Source organism: Phaenicophaeus curvirostris, chromosome 17 (assembly GCF_032191515.1).
Source record: "Phaenicophaeus curvirostris isolate KB17595 chromosome 17, BPBGC_Pcur_1.0, whole genome shotgun sequence".
NCBI lineage: Eukaryota > Metazoa > Chordata > Aves > Cuculiformes > Cuculidae > Phaenicophaeus > Phaenicophaeus curvirostris.
Genome location: NC_091408.1, coordinates 3,445,018 through 3,468,274, shown reverse-complemented (window position 1 = coordinate 3,468,274; position 23,257 = coordinate 3,445,018). Strand labels below are relative to the sequence as shown.

Sequence of the window (23,257 nt, the reverse complement as noted above, 5' to 3'; positions counted from 1 at the left end):
TCCCCGTCTGTTACGTGTCCGTGTGTCTCTCGACAGGCAAACTCTTTGTGGAATACTTTACAAGCGCCACATAAGTCCTGATTCGACATTTTTTGCTTTGAATGGCTGCTGTCAACACAAATCTCTGGCAGAGACTGTAACAGAGCCTGATTGCTCAGCAAGTATTTTGATAAGTGAGCTGGCTGTGTGTCTGTAATTACGGGAGAAAACCGTAAATCTTTTGGATATTGTTCACACAGATGTGGCGTGAAGGGAAGGGGGGGAAGCAGTAAAATGTGTTAAAAGCATAATTAATGTCATTGTGGTTGGGGATGATTTGATTTAAAGCTGACTTTGGCTCATGGAGGGATTCGTAGGGCGCCGATGGATGGGTTTGAGCAGGTTGGGATGGGGTGGCAGATGAGGTATTGCCCTGGTAGGAGAGGTGGTGGCACCGTGGAGGTACTGTGGGTGCTCCGTGCGTGTACGTGGATGCACCACCGGTGCCCTGTGCTCCTCCTGGAGCTGGGCAGCAGCACAGAGCAGGGATGGGTTACCAGTCGCTGGGGACGTGGGTGCTCTCTGGAGCTCAGGAGAATGCCGTGAGCACCCAGGACACCTCATGCCGCATCCCACCGTCACACCTTGAGCTGCTCGGGTGGCTGCGTGCTCCTGCAGCTCAGGTGTCTGGGAGTGGGTTTGCTGGTGGCCCTGACCTCCTCCTGCATGGAGGAAGACCCCTGGTCCCAGTCGTCTGTGCTGGGGCTGGGGACGCGAGGAGGGACCCCTGCCCACTGCCCTGTGCCTGCTGCAGCACTGCTGGTACCACTAAAGGACAGCCAATAACGCCAGCTAGTGGCAGCATTTATTTTAAATATATATATAGAGAGAAAAGAGTCATAGAATCACCAGGTTGGAAGAGACCCACCGGATCATTGAGTCCAACCATTCCCATCAATCACTAACCCATGTCCCTCAGCGCCTCGTCCACCCGTGCCTTAAACCCCTCCAGGGAAGGTGACTCAACCCCCTCCCTGGGCAGCCTGTTCCATATATATATAGAATATATATATATATGAAATATATATATAAAAGATATAGATATATGTCTATATATATGCATGAAAAAATATATATATAAAAGATATAGATATAGATATATACACATGTGATATATATCTATAAAAGATATAGATGTATAGATTTATATATATATAAAAGATATAGATGTGTGTGTATAGCGGGAAGATAAGAGAAAGATGCAGCAGGACACATGGCTGCAGCATCAGCGCCATCTCCTCTAACCTGTCCCGATGGAGCTATGGGGGGACCCTCCCCTGTGCCGCATGCTCGGAGCGTGACAGCACGTGGCAGCCACGGTGCTTTGGTACAGGCAGATGATGCGCTCGGTTTCAAGCACGTCCTTCCTCCAGCCCTGCAGCTGGAGGGTTTGCTCACTGGCAGCGGGAGCACAGCGGGAGCTTGGTGCCCGGTCCCAGCGCCCCTTTGGTGCATCCAAGCCCCTCGATGCGGTGGTAGAGCTGACCCCGCGGCCGAGGACAGCGCTTTCCCGGGGGCTGGCCAGCGGGGTATTAGCACGATTGTAATTAATCCAGCTGGGAGTTTTGCATCAGCGCTGCCCCAGCTGACGTAGGAAGTGGAGCTGGAGAACCGCTTGCTCTTTTTCCTTCACAAAGCTCCACTCCAGGCCTCTTCATCCCAGGATATCAGCTCCAAACGGGAACGATGCGCTGGGGGGCTGCCCTAACTGTATTTCAGCAGCGGGAGGAGAAATGCTGATGGGAGGAAAATTCCCAGAGCTTTCTCTGTCGGGACAGTTCCTCCTGTATTATTTCTCATCACAGAGATGAGAGGAGTTGCTGGCACAGATTGGACAGGGTCTGCCCTGGCATTTATCCCTGTGGAGGCGTCTCATGGGCTGGCACAGAGCTCCCAGGGCTGAGGGAGTGTGAGCCTGTGCGCTGGGGCCCTGGAGCACAGGGTTTAATTAGCCGTATCGTTATCTCAGCTCGCTTACTTACGGGTGTTATTAATGGCTGTGAAGAGCAACCAGTGTAGTTCAGGGCCGTATCACGTTGCCACAACCCCCTTTGACGGTGGCGCTCCTGCATTCTTGGATGGGAAACCAGCTGGAAAGATGCCGAGCTGCAGCTCCAGCCCCAGCCAAGCACCACGAGCAGCCTGGATGGGTCCCAGCCAGAGCTGAGCCCCCGTTTCTGTGCCAAAGCCGGCAGCGTGCCGGCAGGGCTCAGTGCTCACCTCTGGCTGGGTCCTCGGTCCGAGCTCTGGGTATGTACCCTTTATTCTGGCTTGTCCGTGGGGTCTCTGTGACATCCAACAGAAAGAAGAGGGCCTGTTCCCCACGGAGAAGGATATTCCCACGGTTTTTGGTGTTAGCATGTGGAGTTTGGAAGTTGCTGGTCCTGCGGCTGCGATGCTGTGGGATGGGAGGGCTGCAATGAGTCCGGGGGAAGCTCAAACCCCGCCTTGGGGGGCATATAGAACCGTAGAATCATAGAATCACCAGGTTGGAAGAGACCCACCGGATCATCGAGTCCAACCATTCCCATCAAACACTAACCCATGTCCCTCAGCACCTCGTCCACCCGTCCCTTAAACCCCTCCAGGGAAGGGGACTCAACCCCCTCCCTGGGCAGCCTCTGCCAGTGCCCAATGACCCTTTCTGTGAAGAATTTTTTCCTAATGTCTTGGCTTTGCTCATTTGCACGGAGTATCCATGCTGGGCACTTGGCAGTGAGGACCACAGGCCAAACCCCGTGTCTTTTGAGCAAGTTCATCCCAAAGACGCCCAGTGCTGCAGTCGGGCTCTGCTGGTGGCCCTGCTCCAACCCAAATCCTACGGCACAGCCACGGTGGCACCGGACCCCCTTCGCCCCACAGGGACTCACTGAGCAGAAAAGCTGCTTTGCATCCTCTTCAGAGTGGAGACAGCCAGTAGTTTGATTTTTTTTCCCATCACCGTTATTATTTTTCACCCCTGGATCCGTGCCGTACAGTAGCGCGCCCAGCTCTGTCCCACTTCCCTGTTTGTCTAACTTTTTGACCCTGGAGAATTCAAATCTATTTTCTTTCCTCTCCTTTTCTAAAAAAAGAAAAACCGAACCACCAAACCTATATTAACCTGGCTCTATAGGAGGCATTTTCTTGAACTTATTAAAAAATCCAGACTTGTAAATTAATTTGTTCGTGTTGTACAATGGCAGTGCAGATGGACTCATTAGCATGCACACAACAAATAATTATAGATGAATTTTTAGCTGGCCTGCTTAATGGGCTTGCTGGGTTAATTATGTCAATGTATAATTACATCAGCCCTGGGAGACATAATGGCACACCCTGCTGAGCAGACACTAGCTAATGATGGTGTAATGCTGACAGAGGGAAGACGGACGGCTCTGAATGCACCTGCTTACCTCGCACAAACCTCCATTGTCTGCACCCAAACCGCTGCCAGCGCCGGTGCCACCGGCTCGCGCGGGGAGGTGATGCCCCCGTGCATCCCCGCTGCCTCCTCGGGGATGGAAAGCGTGGGCCCGCGGGGTGTCGCTGGGGTGGGAAGGCACCCACTCTGCTTTTAATTGCAGCGTGGAGGGCGGTTGTCCCTGTGCGTGGCGAGGAGGGTGGGCAGTGAGGCCGTGGGGAGGTGGGAAAGGGGTGGTGGTGGGTATCCCTGCCGCTCATCACCACGTTCTGTGTCCTGCAGATCCTGCTCCGGTGCTGGAGGCTGCCCGGAGCCTGGAGGACCGGCTGCAGCAGCTCCAGCGCCTGGACGCTGAGCCGCCCCCACTGAAGGACCTCAGCCGTCCCTGGAAGAAGTACCCAGAGCTCATCAGCATCAAAGGTACCCCTGGCAGCAGCCTATGGGCATGGGTGGCACCTGTGGTCCCCTCCTGGGTACCTCTGAGCATCCCCAGGATGCCAGGGCTCTCGGGGCCAGGAGCCATCCCCTGGCCCGTGGTCCCCGGCTGCTGTCCCCAACGTGGATCTGTGAAACGTGTCCCCCCGCAGAGCGCAGAGAGGGGACGTCACCGGCAGCCAGGCTCGTGGCAGCGGCCGAGCCCCCGCTCTCCGGCATCGACGGCAACGCGCTGTGCGCAGAAGCCTTGCAACAGAGAAATGAGGCAGAAAAGCAAAAGTACGTGAGTACTGAGGAAGGGGCTTCAACCTTCACAGCCGGGGTCATTTGGGGGCGTGGGGGACACACACAGCTCTGTCTCTGCTCCTGTACCAGGCTGACTGTCTCCCTTTCCTCCTTCCCTTTGCACCTCCTTTACTGTCCCTGTTGAGAGAAGATGCATCCTACCCCGAAACACGATGCTCCGAGCATCCCTCTGTCCATCCATGCCCAATCCCAGATGATTTTGGGGCAGCGATGGGTACAGGCAGAGCCAGGGCAGGTCCCTCCTGCCAGCCCCTCGCACCATCTCCCTGGCACATGGGCTTTACTGGGACAAATGGTTTGCATCCAGGTCAGTGGTTGAACCTCATTAAATGACCTTTTAATTTGGAAGCTCCCGCCTTTCCCGGTGCCTTCATTGTTATTCCTTAACACACTGCACTGGGAAACAAATGAGGAATCTTTAAACCCTAAATTGCGGATCTCTGCTAGTAAGTTCCTGGCAAGTGCAGGCTATAAATAATGCAGAACAACTTTTCCCTGATTGCTTCCCCCCGCCTCCAATTAATTACAGGCGGGGGTGGGCTGCGATCCCCCCTGCCGGAGAGGTTCCAGCCATAGGGATCAGGACCATTTTTAGCGCAAAGTGAATTTTTTCACATTCAAAGCAATAAATCCCTTAACGTCAGGGGATAGTGCAGCTTAAACACGTCCCAGCGTCCACCGGTGGATCTTTTCCCCAGCGTGATTAGGTGATGGGGTAGAGGAGGGGACGCCGCTGCGGGGTTGGCACCTCGGTGATGCCAACCCCGGTGATGCCAGCGTTGGTGATGCCAACCCTGGTGATGCTCTTGTCTCGCAGGGGGCTGCAGGAAGCACAGGTCACTTTGGCCGCTCGCCTCGGGGAGGCAGAGGAGAAGATCAAGGTGCTCCATGCAGGTAGGGGGGCCGGGGCAGGGGCCACCGGCCACGGGGGGCCGAGCCCCCACCCCGTGGCTCACCTTCCTCTTCCCAGCGCTGAAGGCCACCCAGGCGGAGCTGCTGGAGCTGCGGTGTAAATACGACGAGGAAGCCGCGTCCAAGTAAGTTGCCGGCGATGCCCGGTCGTGCCTGGCAGCTGTTGGCGTGCCCGAGGCTGAGCCGAGCAGCCTGCGGCAGCGCAGCACTGCTGGGGTGTCCCCGTGGTGCTGCTCAATGGTTTGAGGAGCTGAGATGCTTTGAGTGACCGCAGCAGTGACCCAAGTCACAGGGGCTTTGTATATTTGACACGTTCCAGTGCCCTCGGCTGTGGCACAGGCAGGAGCCCTTATCAGCCACGCAGGGCTGTGTCAGTGCCTCCGCACTGGCTGATGTCTCTTGTTTTCTGGTTACAGGGCAGACGAAGTAGCCATGATCATGACGAACCTTGAAAAAGCCAACCAGGTGAGCCAGGAGGTTATTTTCCAGCCGGCACAGGATGCATACCCTTCTCCCCTTAAATTGTGCTTGGCCACAGCCCCTTGGGTTTCACCCTGCAGAGCCTGGGTGCTGCACCCACTGCAGCACTCTGAGCATCCCCATGACCTGAATGTCTATCCCTGAAAATGGCAAAGGGTGGACAGGCTCCAGGACTGGGAAGCCCTGCAAAGTGGATCTCTGGTTTTCTTCACCCAGTGGCTCCTCCAAACCTGCCCGCTGGGACCTCCAGTCCCATATTGGGAGTCACTGCTGCGTTAGGGCTTCTGCCAGGTTCCTTTCTGGCTGCTGGAGCTGGGATTTGTCACCTTCAGCCTCTCCTGGGCTTTTTAAGGCATGACCCACACCACCCTAGTGCAGGTTTCTGGTGTCATTACTTCTGGTCCCATCCATTGCTGTTCCTTAGTTTTATTTAATATGGAAAATGTAGGTACAAATAAACGCCTGTGGATAATAAGAGGCTTAAAGAGCAATTTACACGTAAATACGGCCCTTTGGGTGGAAAAGACAGTGTCCTGGATGTGTTCTGCAGCCACAGGGATCAGGACTAGGAACCGCATCAGGATGTGGGGAGCTGAAATATGTGGTGGGACATAGAGTTACAGTGATGAGGGCAGGATGCTCGGGACAGGTTCCACATCAATGCAGATCCTGGAGCCTCGCTCTGCCCTGTTTGGGGTGGGATGAGCCATGGGTGCCCGGCCTGACCCGCTTTCTGCTCTCTTGCAGCGAGCGGAGGCGGCGCAGAGGGAGGTGGAGAGCTTGCGGGAGCAGCTGGCGGCTGTGAATAGCTCCCTGCGCCTGGCCTGCTGCTCTCCGCCAGGCGCTGCCGGGGTGAGAGAACCCTCCGGGGCCAGCAGCACCCCCTTGCAGCTGGGAGCACCCCCTTGCAGCAGGGAGCAGAACCTCATCGCAGCTGGGAGCATCTGTCACAACCAGGAGCATCCCATTGCACGTCAGAGCACCCCATCAGAGCTAGGAGCACCCCTTAGCAGCCAGGAGCACCTTAGAATGTTCCGGAGCATCCCGTTGCACTTAGGAACACCCTGTTGCATTCGGGAACATCCTTTTGCATTTAGGAGCACCCACTGTGTTTGGGAACAAGCCTGAAATGGCTGTGACTGAGGTGTTTTTCCACTATGAGGGTGGTAGCGTTGGCCATGCCAACCGGTAGCCCCGGCCTCCGATGAGGGGGGGTTGTGCACCCCTATAGAACTGAGCAGACGTACCTGGGAGGTGTGTAAGGCCAGAGATGTCTGTCCCTGCGTTTCTGTGGGTCCCTGTCCCGCCGGGCTGAGTCCTGGGATTGCCTGCTCTCCACGGGGATACGTCTGACTGGGAGGGTGGCCCCTGTCCCCGCGTCAGGCGGCTGGGAGCTGACGGTGTCCCCTCTCCCGGCAGGACAAAGTGAACTATTCCATGTGCTCAGGGTCGAGGCTGGAGGTGGCTCTGGCTGCCAAGGACCGGGAGATCCTGCGGCTCCTGAAGGACGTCCAGCACCTTCAGAGCTCACTACAGGAGTTGGAGGAGTCTTCTGCCAACCAGATCGCTGAGCTGGAGGGGCAGCTGGCTGCCAAGAACGAAGCCATCGAGGTACGTCCTGCAGGGGCAGGGAGGGATGGGTCTGGCTGCGCTGGGGGTGTGCTGGGAGCTGGCTGCAAGGACTCCCCTCCTCTGCTCTGCAGAAGCTGGAGGAGAAGCTGCAGGCACAGGCGGACTACGAAGAGATCAAAACGGAGCTGAGGTATGGCTTGAGCAGCAGCTGTAACGCTCGGTGGCTTGACAGCAGCGAAAAGCCGTGCCCACCGAGTGACCCTCCTTGTCTCCCTCTCAGCATCCTGAAGGCGATGAAGGTGGCCTCCGCCAACTGCAGCCTTCCCCAGGCAAGTGCCGCGGCGCACACCGACCTGCTCGCCAGGCTGGGCTGTGCGTGCCAGCCCTGCTGCCGGTGGCTCCACCAGCCTTTCCCATCTCGGCTTGGCTCCTTGCAGAGCATATCGAAGGCAGAGGACGCCCTGCTGCTAGGGAAGGAGGCTTTCTACCCCTCCCAGAAGTACCTGCTGGAGAAGCCCAGCCTGCTGGCCAGCACTGGTAGGGTCCCTGGGTCACTCGGCATCCCTGGTCCTGCTGGGAGCATCCTTGGGAATTTGGGCACCAGGGCTGGGGAGTGGACGTGGGGCGGGATGGCACCTAGGGAAACTGAGGCAGGAGCTGCCTCGCTGCGGGGCCATGCCAGCGACTCTAGTGTGTCTCCCTCTTTCTCGTTCATCTCTAGAGGAGGATCACTCCGAAGACGAGTCGGGGAAGGATTCCCTGGGCATGGAGCAGCCGTACCCGTCCCCCCAGCACGCCCCGGCAGACGAACCCGCCTCGCCCACTCCCCTCCCACCTCTGCCTGGCCCCGGTCTGGCCCCTGAGGGTCCCCGGACTTTCTCGCTGTCCCCGTTCCCAGGAGGCGAGCAGCTTTCGGGAGAGCCCAAGACCCCGCACCTCCCACCGCCTGCCTACAAGAGCGAGAGCGCTGGGGGGGCACCTTTGCCCTCCACTTTCTTTGGGGCCAAAAGCAGCGCGGTGCCCCCCGGCGCGGTGCCGGCTGCCAGCCCGCCCAGCGAGCCGAGCGAGAGCAGCGCCGGCAACTCTGCCGATGAGGAGCAGCTGGACACGGCCGAAATCGCCTTCCAGGTGAAGGAGCAGCTGCTGAAGCACAACATCGGGCAGAGGGTCTTCGGGCACTACGTGCTGGGGCTGTCGCAGGGCTCCGTCAGTGAGATCCTGGCCCGACCCAAGCCCTGGCGCAAGCTGACGGTGAAGGGCAAGGAGCCGTTCATCAAGATGAAGCAGTTCCTCTCCGATGAGCAGAATGTGCTGGCCCTGAGGACAATCCAGGTGCGCCAGAGAGGTGAGTGGTTGGGGTGGCCCTGCCTTGGGGTGCTGCGAGCGGTGCCGTGGGATCCCCTCCCGATGCACCCTGGCAGCACCCCGGGGTGCCCCGTGCCGCAGCGGGGACGCACGCCAGCCTGTGATCGTAGAATCGTAGAATCACCAGGTTGGAAAAGACCCATTGGATCATTAAGTCCAACCATTCTTATCAAATACTAAACCATGTCACTCAAAATGTGCCAGCAAGATGGGCAGTGGTGCCACAGAGTCACTGGTGGCACTCGGGGATTGTGCCTCGTGGTTCCCCCACTCGCCACAGGGTGGGATGCAGCCCCAGAAAATGGTAGCAATTAACAACAACCAGTCGTGGAAGCTGCATCCCTGGATGTGCTTTACTCATTTTTCTGACAAATGCCATTTAATTACTCATTAGGCTGTTTCATGGCGTAGGAATCAATGTGCTTGGGAATATTTCGATAAAATAATGAAGTCTTAATGCTGCGGGACCTCGGGGCCGTGTTGGCACCGCTGTGAGATGATAACGCCCAGCTCTGGGGACGGTGGCAGCTGGTCACTTGGGTCCCTGCAGACGCGTGTGGTGTGGGTGCTGCAGGTCTGTGGTCCATGGGACACGGTCCCCATCCCCATGTCCCTGCTCAGCACCCTGTGAGCTGGTGGGGAGTGGGAGCCCTCGGATGGGGTGAGCGAGGTGGCTGGGAGATGCCGTACCGGAGGTGAGAGCTGGCAGCTGGGGCTACTGGGGCTCCCCATGCTCAAGCTGGTGACTAATCAGGAGTGACATTTGTCTTAAAAGCAGCATCCCTAAAAATAACTGAACATGAGGAGCAGTAAATACTTCCTGACATACAAGCAAAGCTTGTAAAACCAGCGCTGGTGACAAAGCTGTTATCCTGCCTCTTTGATCAGGTAGCATCACACCGCGGATCAGGACGCCGGAGACCGGCTCCGACGATGCCATCAAAAGCATCCTGGAGCAGGCAAAGAAGGAGATCGAGTCGCAGAAAGGAGGTAGGTGCTGGTGTGTGTGGGGAACTGAGCCCCTGCTCTGCCCCTGCAGGAGCAGCACCCAGAAGGGTCCCAGTGGCTGGGTGCTGCGGGTCCCACGGGATGCCAAAACACCCACAAAACCAACAGGGGTTTCTACCCCCTCTAGGAAATGTTAGCAAGTGCAGCAATCACAGCTCAGTCCCACACAGGGTGGCACTGGGCACCTGGCACCGAGCTAACCCCGCGACTGGGGTTAGCTTCATTTGGCGTCCGTGGGGCAAGGTGGGAAGAAATGCCGGTAAATGCTGTTAGGGACAAAAGACTCGGTGCAGCAGCGTTTGTATCTGGGCTTTTGGAAACTTTGGCTCTTCCCTTTCCTCGACACGTATCCCAAAACAGATGATTAAATGGGGATGCACAATCCATCTGGCACAAGGAATCGTTAAAGCAGCTGCGCTCACAGTCAATTACAAGGAATGAAATACATTAAAACAGGTATCTGCTGAGAAGGCAGAATCCCAGAGAATTAAATTAGACAGGAACAGTGGAAAAATAGAGAAAACAAACATGTTTGTCTATTGTCATCATTGGTAATGGGATTTATTTTACAAGTGTCAAAAAAGAAGCTTGTTTATTGCTGGGGATGTTGTAGCTTTTGCTTTGTGGGTGTTGCTGGTCGTTCTTCCGATGCACACCCGCTTGCTGGTGAGCTCTCCAAAGCAGATTGGGATAAAACTCCTTTTTTCCTGCATTTTGAATTATGGCCACGTGGCAGAGTGATGCGTGTGGTACCCTGGGGCTCCCTTCACTCCTTTTCTCTGCAGGGGAACCCAAAACGCCGTCGGCGTCGCAGGCAGTGGCCAACGGGACAGGTGGCAGCTCAGAAGATGCTATCAAGAACATCCTGGAGCAGGCGCGGCGGGAGATGCAGGCGCAGCAGCAGGCGCTGCTGGAGATGGAGTCGGGGGGCAGCGGGCGCCCTGGGGACACGCCACCGGCTGAGCGCTCCACGCTGGCCACCGTCAACCAGAACATCATCCCTCCCTACGTCAAGCAGGAGGAGGGGAGCGGGGCCAGCCCCGGGCCCCCCCAGACACCCCTGGCTGTCCTGTCACCCGCCGCCTTCGTCCAGAGCATCATCCGGAAGGTGAAGTCGGAGATCGGTGACGCCGGCTCCTACTTTGACCAGCACTGGGCATCGGAGCGGAGCCTGCTCAGCCGACCCTACACCTCCGTCTCCCCTTCGCTGTCCTCCTCCTCCTCGAGCTACTCCAGCATGGCCAACGGCCGGGGCTGGCCGCGGGGCGAGCCTGCTGAGGGCGGCACTGGGGAGGATGAGCTGCCTCCAGCAGACGATGAGCCGCACCGACTGACGGACGTGAAGGCAGAAGGAGCCGGCACAGAGCCTGCGGCGGGTGGCCGTCTCTCCTACTACCCCGCCTATGTGCCACGGACGCTGAAGCCCACGGTGCCGCCGCTGACGCCGGAGCAGTACGAGATGTACATGTACAGGGAGGTGGACACGCTGGAGCTAACCCGGCAGGTCAAGGAGAAGTTGGCCAAGAACGGCATCTGCCAGAGGATCTTCGGAGAGAAGGTACCAGCCTGGAGAAAGGGGTTCTAGCGTCCCCTCTGCTCCTCAACCCAGGGCCTGAGGTTCATTGGTGATCTCCACCAGTTCCTTCCAGGGTCCCCGCTCTCCCTGGCTGTCTTCCCTTTTGAGGATGCTGAGTCCTCGGGGTGTGACTCAACCCCACATGGACTCCAATAGCCACCACCAACTGGTTGGTGGCACTTCCCATCACACATTCCCTGTCCCCTGCGCAAAACCCTGCAGGGACCAACCATCCTTCCAACCTACTGGGTATCCCAGGGGGACTCACCATGGTCCCAGTATCCACGGCTGGGGTCGAGGGGTCTGGATGTGCCGTGGGGCCGTGAACGTGGGGACGGAGGGCAGGCAGTGGGGCGGGAAGCGCGCCCTGGCCCCAGCGGGTGATGCCTGCGTGGTGCCTAGGTGCTGGGACTGTCCCAGGGCAGCGTGAGTGACATGCTGTCACGGCCCAAGCCCTGGAGCAAGCTGACGCAGAAAGGTCGAGAGCCCTTCATCCGCATGCAGCTCTGGTTGACTGACCAGCTGGGCCAAGGCATCAGCCAGCAGCCGACCCCCTCCCAGGGTAAGTGCCGTTATCCCCATCGTCTGCGTGGTCCCCAACTTCCAACAGTGTCCCTGGCGCTTCTGCATCTGCTCCACACGTCCCACCCCCATCCCAGCACCCCTTCCCGCACCCCAGTACTGGGAAGCTCTTCTCATACCTCTCTCCTCTGATGTGCACAACTCATTTGCAACCCTCTTAATTAGTTGCTTGGACAATTTAGGGCTGTAATACAGATCCACAGAAGTTACTTTGTCAGAAACAGGGTTTGAAAGTCATCAAAAAAAAAAAAAAAAAGAGCCACAAGAAAAATCTTTGGGTTTGTGCCTGGCATAGAGGAAAAAAAAGTTTTTGTTTTAATGAGTGGTGCATTCTCTCTAACTCTTCCACTGGAACTTCCCGCGTCACTGTAGCCACCAGCCAGGCTCGGCCAGCATCCCCCCTTCCAGAAGGCAGAGCCATGGGCATCCCCAAAGTAACTTTCCTGCTCCCGCTGGGTCCCTTCCCCTTTCCCCTCCTGCTGTTCCCGCTGACCCCTCTACCCCGGTGTCGCGCAGCCAGCCCGGCAGAGCCCCAGCCGTCCCCCTCGCCGCCCCCCAGCCCCGCCGAGCACGACAAGGGCTGCCAGGAGCCCCTCACCCTGGCCTTGGAGAGCAGCAAAGAAAACCAGCAGCCCGAGAGCCGCTCGACGCCTGCGCTGAGCGGGAAGACGTGTCCCAGCAGCCAGGGACCTGTGGGCATCCAGGAGATCGTGGCCATGTCCCCCGAGCTGGACACCTACTCCATCACCAAGAAGGTCAAGGAGGTCTTGACGGACAACAATTTAGGTGCGGACCCTCTGCCTGCCGGGGTTTTCGGGAGCTGCTGGTGAGGCTGCATGGATGCATCGCCCCGATTCCCGTAGCTGCAGCCCCACCCTGGTTCATTGTGGATGCTCGGGGTGGGGGGGATCCCTGCACGTCGCGGAGGATGCTGGCTGGGAAATGGGGTGCATCCACCCCACGGGGGGACTGTAGCGCCCATCCCGCTGCTCTTCCCTGCTCTAACCACCTCTGCTTCTCCTCTGCCAGGCCAGCGGCTGTTTGGGGAGAGCATCCTGGGCCTGACGCAGGGCTCGGTGTCCGATCTCCTCTCCAGGCCCAAGCCGTGGCACAAACTGAGCCTGAAGGGACGGGAGCCCTTTGTTCGCATGCAGCTCTGGCTCAATGACCCCCACAACGTGGAGAAGCTGCGCGACATGAAGAAGTTAGAGAAGAAAGGTGAGGGTTGAGGTGGTGCAGCCCCCCTGCCTGGCTCCGTTGGTGCTGGCCGAGTCGGGGGCTCCTTGGGCTGGGGGGCGAGCAGTGCGCAGCTGGGTCTCCTCTCCCGCAGCCTACCTGAAGCGTCGGTACGGGCTGATGAGCGCCGGCTCGGACAGCGAGTCCCCCAGTGCCCGCTCCGAGTGCCCCAGCCCCAGTCTGCAACCGCAGGACCTCAGCCTCCTCCAGATCAAGAAGCCGCGGGTGGTGCTGGCCCCGGAGGAGAAGGAAGCCCTGAAGAAAGCTTACCAGCTGGAACCCTACCCCTCCCAGCAGACCATCGAGCTGCTCTCCTTCCAGCTCAACCTCAAGACCAACACTGTCATCAACTGGTTCCACAACTACAGGTACGGGCGCTCCTGGGCTATGGACGTCTGATGGTGCTGTGCCACCACGGTTGCTGTTCCTCTTCCAGCCCTCCCAGTCCCTCTTCCCTAGATGGGGAGTTGCAGACCCATGCGTGGTCACTGGAGGTCCCCAGGCGCAGGATTGTGGCTGAAATGCTGCGTGAGCCCCAGCTGGTGGGTTGTCAAGAGGTGTCAACCACCCTGGCCAAGTCATATTGAGCATCAGAAGAGGTTACCACCCTCATGTTCACCTGCTTGCTGGTGCAGGACACTACCTGCCACTGAGCAAGAGCTCCATCCTGAGTGGGGGAAAGCCTTACGAAGCTTCCTGGAGCAAAAGATCCATCCCCACAGCAGCCCAGCCCCAGGGAGCAGCACAGGCTTCATCCTTGGACAGTATTGCAGCTGGATACGTGGCTCCTGAGTCCTCTCCAGATTCACACCAAGGGCTGCCTGGTCTCTGTGTCGGTGTCCTGGGTTGGTGGATTGTGCCCCCTCCCCTATATAAACCAATGTAAGAAGACATACAAGTGCTTGTGTTGAGCCAGCGGAGCCTCCGGCTGCCCTTGAGCAGCGCAAAGTAGGTGGTGAATGTTTAAGGGAGTCAACCAAGGTTTCTCGCACAAAGCCAGCATGTAGGGAGTGCACAGGAGACCTTGAAAACGGGGCTTTTTGGTGAAATGTTGACTAAACCTGTGATATTTCCCCTTGTGCAGTTCCAGCAAAGCCCTTCCTTCTCTTGGTAAACACAACTGCCCTAAAATAAATCTTTGAAAAAAAAAAAATCATGTATTAAACAACAAAGAAAAAAATCCTGTAGTGGAAAACACTTAGAAAAATGGGTGAGTTTGGCTGGAAACAGCCCCAAGTGTTGCAAAATCCATTCGCCCTGTTCAAGCACAAGTAATTCTGTCCCCCCCACCCCGAAAAAGGTCTTAAAGGGCAGCAAAGTGGGATTGTACCTGTCAATGTTGTTGCATTTTGGGGGTTGGAGGTGCATTTTTAAGACATGGGGCAATGGGTGGCGCTTGCTGACCTTTGTGGTTGTGTCCTGGCAGGTCACGGATGCGCCGGGAGATGCTGGTGGAGGGCACGCAGGACAACGACACGGACCCCGAGCAGAGCGGGGGCGCAGCCGTCCCCTCGCGCCGCGCCGCCCACAGCCCCGATTCGGACGCCGAGGACCGTAAACCCGCGGTGGGGAAGGGCGAGCATCCCTGTGCCACCGCGCCCATGAAGGTGAAAGAGGAGCAGGGGGACGCAGGAGGCTGGGGCCACCGGCGGGACTCACGCAGCCCGGCCGGGGCAGCCGAAGGGACCGGACCCCCCCAGGAGGAGCGGGGGGCAGCCCCTCACGCCGCCGCTCCCAGCGCCGGCAGCCTCCCGCGGCGGGGTGGCCGTGCCGCTGCCGCGGGACCCCCGCCACCGCCACACCCCGACGGCTCCCAGTCCTCCGCCGGCTCGTCCCGTTGCAGCTTGGAAGTGTCCCCAGCGTCCCCTTCGGCAGCCTCCTCGCCCGGCCTCGCCGGCTCGGCCTCCCCGGGTCCATCCTCCGCTGGGCCGGTGTCACCGGCGCTGCCGCCGGCTCCTGGTCCCCGGCTCAGCACCAGCGTCCAGCGGCGCCATGAGAAGATGGCCAACCTCAACAACATCATCCACCGCCTGGAGCGGGCTGCCAACCGCGAGGAGGCCCTCGAGTGGGAGTTCTGAGTGCCCCCGCTGCCCTAAATATATATATACAGCCCCACACACATATATATATATATATTTTGTTAAACGCAGCGCACGCCCAGAGGCCACAGGCGGCCAGCGCGACGGAGGGGAGCACCCGTGGAAAGGGGGGGCCCCCACCCTGAAGCCTCTCCCCGGCTTTCTTTTAAATGTGAAAAACTGAGAACAATTTTAGAAAAGAAAAAAAAAACAAAAACAAAAAATATTTATAGACCTCTTTTAGATATTTTAATAAAAGGATACTTTGGAATTTATTAACAGCTTAAGCTGCTTTGATATTAAAGATAGCTATAAAATCAAGATGATGTAGCAGTCGTGTCATTAAATGTACACTGAAGTCTTGTAGTTTGCCACTGGATGAGATTAAAAACAAACTTAAAAAAAGCCCCACAGAAAAGACTTACTGAGCAAAGCCATCGAGAAGCACTATGAGACTGACCAATCGTAGTAAACCCTTGCTGAGCGGTTTCCACCTCTGTCTGTAAGACACCGCGTCGCTTCTGCCCCAGCCAGAGACTGCGTCATAGTCCCTGAAGACTCTAAAGCGAAAACCTTGATGCCATCGAGTATGTATTTAGTTCTGATGGTTTATGTTTTTTGAAACCTTTGTAACGCAGAATGTCCCGTGCGGTTGTATATGTTGTAGAAATGTCTGCAATAGCCTCCTGGAACAAGATGTAGCATGGTCCGAACGCCGTCCCTCGCGCTGCCTCCAGCCGGCGACCGGTGGCAGCCCCGATACCGCATGGGGCAGCTCCTGCCGGCTCCCGAAGGAAGAGAAAATGTAATGCAGAAGCAAAGAAAGCAGCCTGCGCTGGTCATTCGGGAGCCAGGTGGGAAGAGGGACCCAGGTGTGATGCTCAGGGGTGGCTCTGCTCACTGGGGATGGACGTCCTCGGGATCTCGGTTCCCCCTGCTCTGCCCGTCCAGTTGAGAAACAAAAAGAGATGGAGCCTGTGAGCTTTGCCCCGGGGCACCAGTGCCTGGGGACGAGCACCCAAAATCATGAGCCCTGCTCAGGGCTGCTCCCAACCTCACACCAGCTCCTGTGGCTGAAGCACTTACTTGAGGAGAGCCCCCGGGCAGGAGTGTCCCCTCGCCATGGCTGTGTCCCCAGGCAGTGGCTCCGGGTGAAGCTGGGACGAAGCCCGGGGAGTCGCACTAGGTTCCTGTCTGAATTGAGCAAAGCACCATCAGCTTTCAGTTTTCCAGGGCTGAAGGTGCAGGAGCTTGGTGGTGGCACCATCCTGGTGCGCTCCGTGCCACCTCCTTGACCCCACTGCCACCAGCCGCCCTCTGCTAACAAAATGCCTTTAAACGCCATGGGGTTGGTTGCTCCGGGCTGCTCCGCTCCGTCCCCTGCCCCTACCCACCAAGACGTCGCCAGGAGGGTCCCCCTGCCATGCTGCGAGGCTATGCATTGACTGATTTTCCACTGTATACATTTTTATCAGAATAGAAGGTATTTTTATATTTGAGTGGTAGCCGATGAGCGATGCTAAAAGCAGCTCTGCGAAGGCTCGGCTCTCCTCGCCCACCATCCCGGTCCCAGCGAGCCCCAGCGTGTCCACGGCCACCGTGCTCTTGAAGGTCAAGGCGTGACCATTGACTGCTCTTCGGAGCGTGCTAGCAGGAGCTTTAGTGGAACGGGATGCGAGGGAGCGCTTAGGCTAGTCTTGAACACGGCAATCCTGTTGTATTAAAGCCAGCGGGACATAGAGGTCACGTTTTTGATAGGCTCGTGCACTGTACTTCAAAAGTTTATATGAGATCAATGAACTTTGTTTAACAGTTTTGGAAGGAACAAGTTCTGTAAAAGAGCCACTAAATACAGAAGTTGGATACGACTCTGGCCTCGGGGTGTGTTTTGTCTGGAAGCAGCTGGAAGGGGTGCCTGGGTTGATCTTGGCTCCTCTCAAAGTCCCAGTCTTGCTTTGGGTTTACAGCAAGAGCTCTCGCTGCCAAAAACATCTCCCGGTGCTTTGGGGGGGGTGGAAAAAGGGGTGATAAATGATCTTAAGGTGCCATTCTGCCCTGAGATATTCCTGTGCTCATCCCTGGTGCAGCTTTGCTCCTGCTCCTGGGATAACTTAGCATCCTCTGGCGTGAGGTTCGGATCAGCATTGCCCCGCGGCATCGCAGCCTGCACGGCTCTTCAGAGCCACCATCGCCGGGTGAGCTTGCAGCTTCCGACACGAGGCCGGGGTGTTTGCATTTAATGAATTAATAAATCCATATGTTGCGTATCTGTTTAAGCTTGTTTGTCGGCTAACATGTTGGGAAAGATTTATTTTTAATGACTAGCTGAACGTCTGGAGAAGCTGGGCCAGCTGCCATGGAAACCGGAGTCTTCCTCTGCAGCCGACTGACAGGGCTGGATTAACCATCTGGATCCTGCGGGTGCAACGGCACCCTGGCTGCCCTCGGCAGCACCACCCCAAGCCCCGAAAACGCGGAGCAGGGTGCTGTGTCCAGCCAGCAGCTCTCAGTGAGCGAGCGACCCTAGCTGGCTTTGTGCCTCAGTTTCCCTGTGACCTGCTGCGAGACTGCACGTTAGCAAGAAGCTGGAGATGTTCGTGGAGCTGGGGTTTCGCAAGGAGGGACACGGAGGTTGTGTTGGCCGCTTGGGTGAGAACAGGCTCCCCGGTCCCTGCACTGATACTGGTCCTGGTAAAGGGGCAGAGGACTGGGGATGTTCTGCTGGGGGTGCAGGGGCACCCAAGCCTGCTTAGGGTTTGGAGGGATGGTTCTAACACCCCACCAACTCTGTAATACACCCGTAACTCACACCAGAGCACCCAGTGCCGTTTCCACTGGTGAACTAGTGGGAGGTCTGTGTTCTGAATCAGTCTCCCAGCTCTTTCTCAAGGTGACAGTTCCAAAGCCCAAACCCCTGGGTTGCTCAGCTGTGCCTGGGTGGTTGAGCTGAGGGCAGGACCGTGCTGTTCCTGCTTTGGAACCACCCTGGCTCTGTGTCCCAGTGTCCCCAGACTGGCACCATCCCACCCCTGCAGGCAGATGTGGGGCTGCAGGGCACTGCAAGGCTCTGGCGTTGGCCGTGTCCCACTCAGGGGGGACAGTCCCTGCCCAGCCCTACATCCACACTGCAGATAGGAGGGGGATTAAAATGGATTCATTCCCACCTAGGTCCTCCTCCCCAGGCAACTGAAGGTGCAAACAAGAACTGCGGCCAGGAGGGAATATTGGAAGCAACTTTTATTGTGCTTGTTCAAAGAAGGCAAAGGGAGCAGGAGCCGCCTGGCCCAAACCCAGAGCACCCCAGCTGCTCCCCCCAGCCCCGGGGTGGGTCACCCCACCTCAAAACCAGCAGCTTTAGTGTCAATGTAAACCATCGGGGAAATAAAATCACTGGCATGAGACACCAGCTTCGCTCTGGTTTGGCACATGAATCATTCGGCACCCGCTGCCACTAGCACGTTATGTTCCCATTCTCTGCAGGGAGCGACGCTTCCCCTTTGCGAGCTGCCCAGGGATGAAGCCCTGGCCCAAAATACCCACCCAGCAAGGTGGTGCCGGGGTCCCCTCTGGGCACCCCCCTGCGGGTTCACCAGCCAGGCTGCAGGCAGCGATCGCCCTGCGCACGGTGCCCACGGCCGGCTGCCACCAGCTCCTCGTGCGGCTGGTGCTGCTGCCATTAAGGAAGGGCTGCGCTCGCTGATATTTTCATTTTCAAACCACATCCTGCTGGAGCAGAGGGATCTGGCAGCGCTCGGCTGACCTCAGCCCGTTGTTTGGGCTGGGCAGGGAGGGGAAGGTGGTAGCAGGCTCCCTGCTGTGAAACACCCACGCAGGAGCTCAGCAGGGTGGGATCCCATCAAAATCCTCCTCCAAAAGCATTGTTGATGTGTCTTCCTGCTGCAAGAGCATCAAGAGGCCCCACCAGATGCAGGCAGTGGGCGATTCCCAAGAGGCACCGGCCAGGAAGGGATTCGTAGCTTGCACCCTGCACCCACACCTGGGCACCCACTGCCTGGCACAAGATGCCCATGACCATAGCAGTCCTGAGAGCCCAGGAATTTCATGCCTGGCAGGTGAGAAGCTGATTCCAGCTGCCATCGGTGCTGGGATGGTGTTTTGCCATCATGGAGCAGCATTGGTGTCCCTTGGCTCCGGGTGGCACCATCACCAGGTGTCCATCAGCGCTGCAAACAGGGTTGCACATCCCAGGATGAGGAGGAGACCGAGGTGGCACCAAGGACAACATCTTCCTCTCCACCACAGGTCCTGGTGATTCAGGTTGGTGTTGTCCTCAGAGCCGAGGACCAGGCTGTCTTTCCAGCCACTCATGCCGCAGCTGGGCCACGGCCCGGCCGTACCGCTCGTGGAGCCAGCAGAAGGTGGACGGACTCTCCGCCGCAGCCGCCCCGGCGCTTCCAGCCTCGCTGCTCGACGCCCGCCTGTGCGGTGCCAGCGGCCGTGGTCTCTCCTCACTGCTGTTCCCACCACAGCAGGTGTCGAGCGATGGGTCCCCTCCTGGTGCATTGTTCCACACGGCGCAGCCGTTCTCCTTCGGCAGGACAGCGGGCAGAGCTGGGAGTCGCTCCGGCGACTGCTCCGGCCCCGACGGCTTTTGCTTCCAGGAGGTGGGTGACCCCTGGCAGCCCCCGGCTGTCCCCGAGCGCATCTCCTCCAGCTGCTTCTCCAGCTCCCGCACCACCAGGCGCATGTAGTCGAAGCTGGCCCGCGAGAGCGACTTCACCCACGCCTCCATGGCCGCCTGGCTCTCGGCCACCAGCACGTAGGTGCGAGACTTGGCCCCTCCGAAACGGATGGCGAAGGCGAACGCCTCGGCTGAATCGCAGAGCTCCACGGTGCAACCCTCCAGCACGATGACGCCCACCGGCTCCCGGCTCTCCCGCTCCTCGAAGTAGAAGAGCATGTTGCCCTTGAGCACGAACCAGCGGCGATGATAGGCCGTGTGCCGCTCACCTCGCTTGTAGAGGAAGCCGGCGTTGTCGGCCGGCGAGTCGCAGGTGGCATAGAACGCCAGGCTCCGCTCGTTCAGCTTCATGGCTCGGCGCCCTGCGGGGACAGAGGGTGCTCAGCCAGCACGCACCGGAGAGGTGTGTCTCAATCCTGCGCTAACGAGCCATCGGCTTTGTGTTCCTGGTGGCACCGGCCGTGGCGCCCAGAAAATAAGTGCCCAACGAAGCTGAATAAACAGCCCCGTGACTGCGGCCGAGATAACCCGTTCCCAGCCAAGGCGCCACGTGCAGGGAGTGCCAGGTGGGGCACGACTCACTGGGCTGCCTGGGGAGGTTTCCCCCAACCGAACTTGGAGGAGCTCATCCCCGCGTCACCTGGCACAGGTGACCTTCTCGCCAGCACCGTGTTTACCTGCGTGGCAGCAACTCCTCCCTGCGGCGCACAGGGAGTGTTTATGGCCCACGCTGCAGCTCCGGCTCCTCAGAGCCGTGGCCGTGGACTCTGTCACCTGGGCAAGGTCACTCCTCCTGTGGTCCTCTAACCACCGGTGGCATCACCAGGTGAGCTTTCTGCCTACCTGGGCTCCGCTTCTAGCTCTGCTCTTGGGTGGCCGCCAGCATCGGTGATGCGCAGGTGGCCACGGTGCCCACGGGAGGGTCGGATCCGGGATCAGGGGGTGTAAGGGCGATGTGAGGGGTGTCACCCCGCTGTCCCCACCCTGTCACCCCACTGTCCCCACGCTGTCACCCCACTGTCCCCAAACCCAGCGACTGTGGGATGCGCCACCCCAGCCAGCGGAGCACAGGGGGCTGTCATCACCCTCTAAAACCACATCGCAGGCTTCAAGGAGATGGGATGGGGGGTCTCGGGAGGGGGACGGAGGGGACCTTTCCCCCCTCAGCAGCTCGGGGACCTCTCTGGGGACCCCAAAGCCCTGGGGAGCGCGGTCCCCGCGCGGTGCCGGCTCCGAATCGCCTCTCCCCCGCTCCGCCCCGGCTCCCCCGACCCCCGCTCGCCGCCCCCAGCCCCTCTCCCGGTCCCCCCCCATCCCCTCTCCCCCGGCCACCTTTGTCCTCGGCTCCCGCGGCCCCGGCTCGGCTCAGCCCAGCCCCGCTGGGAGGAGCGCGGCTCCCCCCCACCCCCCCCACCCCATCCCCGGCTCCTGCTCCGCCCATCGCCGCCCATCACCGTGGCCTCGGGGCTGGGGAGCGCTCGGCGCCCGTGCCGGGAGGCGCTGGCTGGGAACGAACCCTGGGAGGGTGGGGGAGAACCCTGCGCCCCGAGCCCCGGGGGTGGGCAGCGGCGGGGAGAGGGGGGAGCGGGGATGCAGGAGGAGGTGCGAATCCACGGATGGGTGTGTGTCCGCGCGGATCACGGAATGGTTTGGGTCAGAAGGGACCTCAAAGCCCCATCCAAGGGCACCCACCCGCACCTCCCACCGCATCAGGGGCTCCAAGCCCCATCCAACCCGGCCTTGGACACCTCCAGGGATGGGGCAGCCTGGGCCAGGGCCGCCCCACCCTCACAGGAGAACATTTCTTCCTAATTTCTAATCCCAATCTCCTCTCTTTCAGCTGAAAACCATTTCCCCTCGTCTTCTCCCTGCACTCCCTGATCAAGAGCCCCTCCCTAGATGTCCTGTGGGCCCCCTTTAAGTACTGGAAGCTGCTCTAAGACCCTCTGCGTGGGTTGGGAAGCTGGGAGCTTAGGGCTGAAATTAGTTGCATGATGTTGAATTGTTGAGTTGGGTTTTTTTGGGGCAGAGCATGGGGGCCTGAGAGCGTCTGGCAGGGAACGAGCAGAGGTCGGTGGATGGGGTGGATGATACAAGCCCAGCGGGAAGGGCTGGAGATTGAGGCAGCAGGGTAGAGGTTGGTCCTTCATAGGTGGGACCAGGCTGCAAATCGTGGCAGTTCTGAGCTTTCGGCCGCGTCCCTGGGAGAGGCTGAGCCAAGGTGGCCAGGGAAGGCATCTTCCTTAGGTCAGAGAGGGGGAGAAAAGGAGCTGAGTGGCCTGGATGGGTGTCTAAGCGAAGCTGATGACTGGTACAAGCAGCTTGAAATTAGGGAATGGTGAGCTGTTAGCTGGGCACTGGGCATTATGAAACCCTGTGGGCAGCGGTCACAGCCCCCTTGCTCCTTCCTGACGGTGGAAGCCACGTAGCACTCGAGCTGCTGCTGCTTTCTGAGCTGGGTGGGCAGCACTTGCCCCATCCGGGCCCGGGGTGAGCAGGTCCCCCCGTGCCCAGCGCTGGGGCCACAGCTGGATTTCCAGCTGCTGGTATCCACTGCCTGCAGGTTGCAGTCCTCACCACTAACCCCCCACCCCTAGGTGCCCCACACAGCTTCTCAGGGCTTTGCAATCTTCTGCTGGTGGTTTTCAGCTCACCAAGGGTTTCTATCACCTGCAGGCTTTCTCTTCCAGACTCTAACAAGGGATTTGAACCAGGACTAAAACTATCCGGGCGTTATCTTCCCTCCTGAACATGGTGGTTCTGTTCAAGGCCGCTGGTGGGAAGTCTCGGGTGCCTCCGCACGGCTTATCTCCTGCTGTGCCGAGACGTGCCCTTTCACTCAGCAAGATTAGGAGGGGGAAGGACCATGGGGAGAAGCAAAATCTTTATTAGACCAGCTGGGGTCATTGAAAAAAAGGCTCCTGGCTCTGCCTACCCGTGCTGAAATCCAAAACCCCAGCCGCTTCTTGCAGTAGGGGCTGTTCCTCCACCGTAGCTGCTTCCCTCGAGGAGCCCTTTGGAAGTTGCTTTGGAGAATCTCCCCAATTCCTAAAAAAAAACCATCAGCAAAATTCCCTTGTGGGTTTTTTGCTTCCTGTTGGTTCTCCCTTGGGATAGTCGCGTGTTGCTGTAGAGGCTCCAGCACTTCCCCTTTTGAGCAGCTCGATGATATCTTCCCTGTTGTCCCCCCACACCCCACGGTGTCACCGAGGAGCCCGTGCCTCAGTTTCCCTTGCCAGGTCTTGCTGGGAAAGATGAGAAAATGAATTCCCGGGCTGAGCTGGAGCGACAGCTGGGGAAAAGGGAGAGGAAAAGGGCGTGAAAGGAGGCAAAGAGGGTGCCGGGTGCTGTTTAGGATGTGGCTGCCCTCGGCCTCAGCTTCCTGCTGCTCCCATGACTGGTGACTCTGCGGGCGGTTACGCAGCAGCGGCTGCTCGACGGCTCCTCGAGGTGAGCTCTGAATCACTACAAGCACTGACTCGGTGGGAGCCGCTTCTGGAAATCCGGGGGGCTCTGAGGGGCTGCTGCGTGTCCCCCCCAGGAGAAGGGGTGCGGGTGGTCCC

The 23,257-nt window shown here is 58.6% G+C and overlaps 2 protein-coding genes across 5 annotated transcripts in view; one reads left to right on the top strand and one right to left on the bottom strand.

Moving 5' to 3' along the window:
* The window catches only part of CUX2 (cut like homeobox 2), a 69,502-nt gene extending 53,483 nt beyond the window's left edge, over window positions 1–16,019 (top strand). For all 3 annotated transcript variants that reach the window (XM_069871172.1, XM_069871169.1, XM_069871170.1), the window contains exons 3-19: window positions 3,725–3,862; window positions 4,030–4,156; window positions 5,001–5,077; window positions 5,154–5,220; window positions 5,512–5,560; window positions 6,323–6,427; window positions 6,995–7,186; window positions 7,279–7,337; window positions 7,428–7,684; window positions 7,869–8,492; window positions 9,401–9,502; window positions 10,306–11,078; window positions 11,499–11,658; window positions 12,195–12,464; window positions 12,708–12,896; window positions 13,009–13,282; window positions 14,341–16,019. In XM_069871172.1, the coding sequence (XP_069727273.1) occupies window positions 3,725–3,862; window positions 4,030–4,156; window positions 5,001–5,077; window positions 5,154–5,220; window positions 5,512–5,560; window positions 6,323–6,427; window positions 6,995–7,186; window positions 7,279–7,337; window positions 7,428–7,684; window positions 7,869–8,492; window positions 9,401–9,502; window positions 10,306–11,078; window positions 11,499–11,658; window positions 12,195–12,464; window positions 12,708–12,896; window positions 13,009–13,282; window positions 14,341–14,992 (4,115 nt within the window). In that variant the 3' untranslated portion in view covers window positions 14,993–16,019. The remainder of the gene's footprint in view (window positions 1–3,724; window positions 3,863–4,029; window positions 4,157–5,000; window positions 5,078–5,153; window positions 5,221–5,511; window positions 5,561–6,322; window positions 6,428–6,994; window positions 7,187–7,278; window positions 7,338–7,427; window positions 7,685–7,868; window positions 8,493–9,400; window positions 9,503–10,305; window positions 11,079–11,498; window positions 11,659–12,194; window positions 12,465–12,707; window positions 12,897–13,008; window positions 13,283–14,340) is intronic.
* A 2,263-nt stretch (window positions 16,020–18,282) lies between these two features.
* Window positions 18,283–21,042, bottom strand: PHETA1 (PH domain containing endocytic trafficking adaptor 1). 2 transcript variants are annotated; one of them, XM_069870854.1, is made up of 2 exons: window positions 21,027–21,042; window positions 18,283–20,056 (listed from the first exon to the last, which is right to left on the bottom strand). In XM_069870854.1, the coding sequence occupies exon 2, from the start codon at window positions 20,043–20,045 to the stop codon at window positions 19,284–19,286; it is 762 nt and encodes a 253-aa protein (XP_069726955.1). In that variant the 5' UTR covers window positions 20,046–20,056; window positions 21,027–21,042; the 3' UTR covers window positions 18,283–19,283. The 2 variants fall into 2 exon arrangements, with proteins under 2 accessions (XP_069726955.1, XP_069726956.1); XM_069870855.1 differs by lacking the exon at window positions 21,027–21,042 and adding an exon at window positions 20,538–20,600.
* Window positions 21,043–23,257: the final 2,215 nt, after the last annotated feature.

Bases quoted from the DNA above. Each gene is read 5' to 3' on its own strand.
- PHETA1 (XM_069870854.1), bottom strand. From the start codon at position 20,045: ATGAAGCTGAACGAGCGGAGCCTGGCGTTCTATGCCACCTGCGACTCG.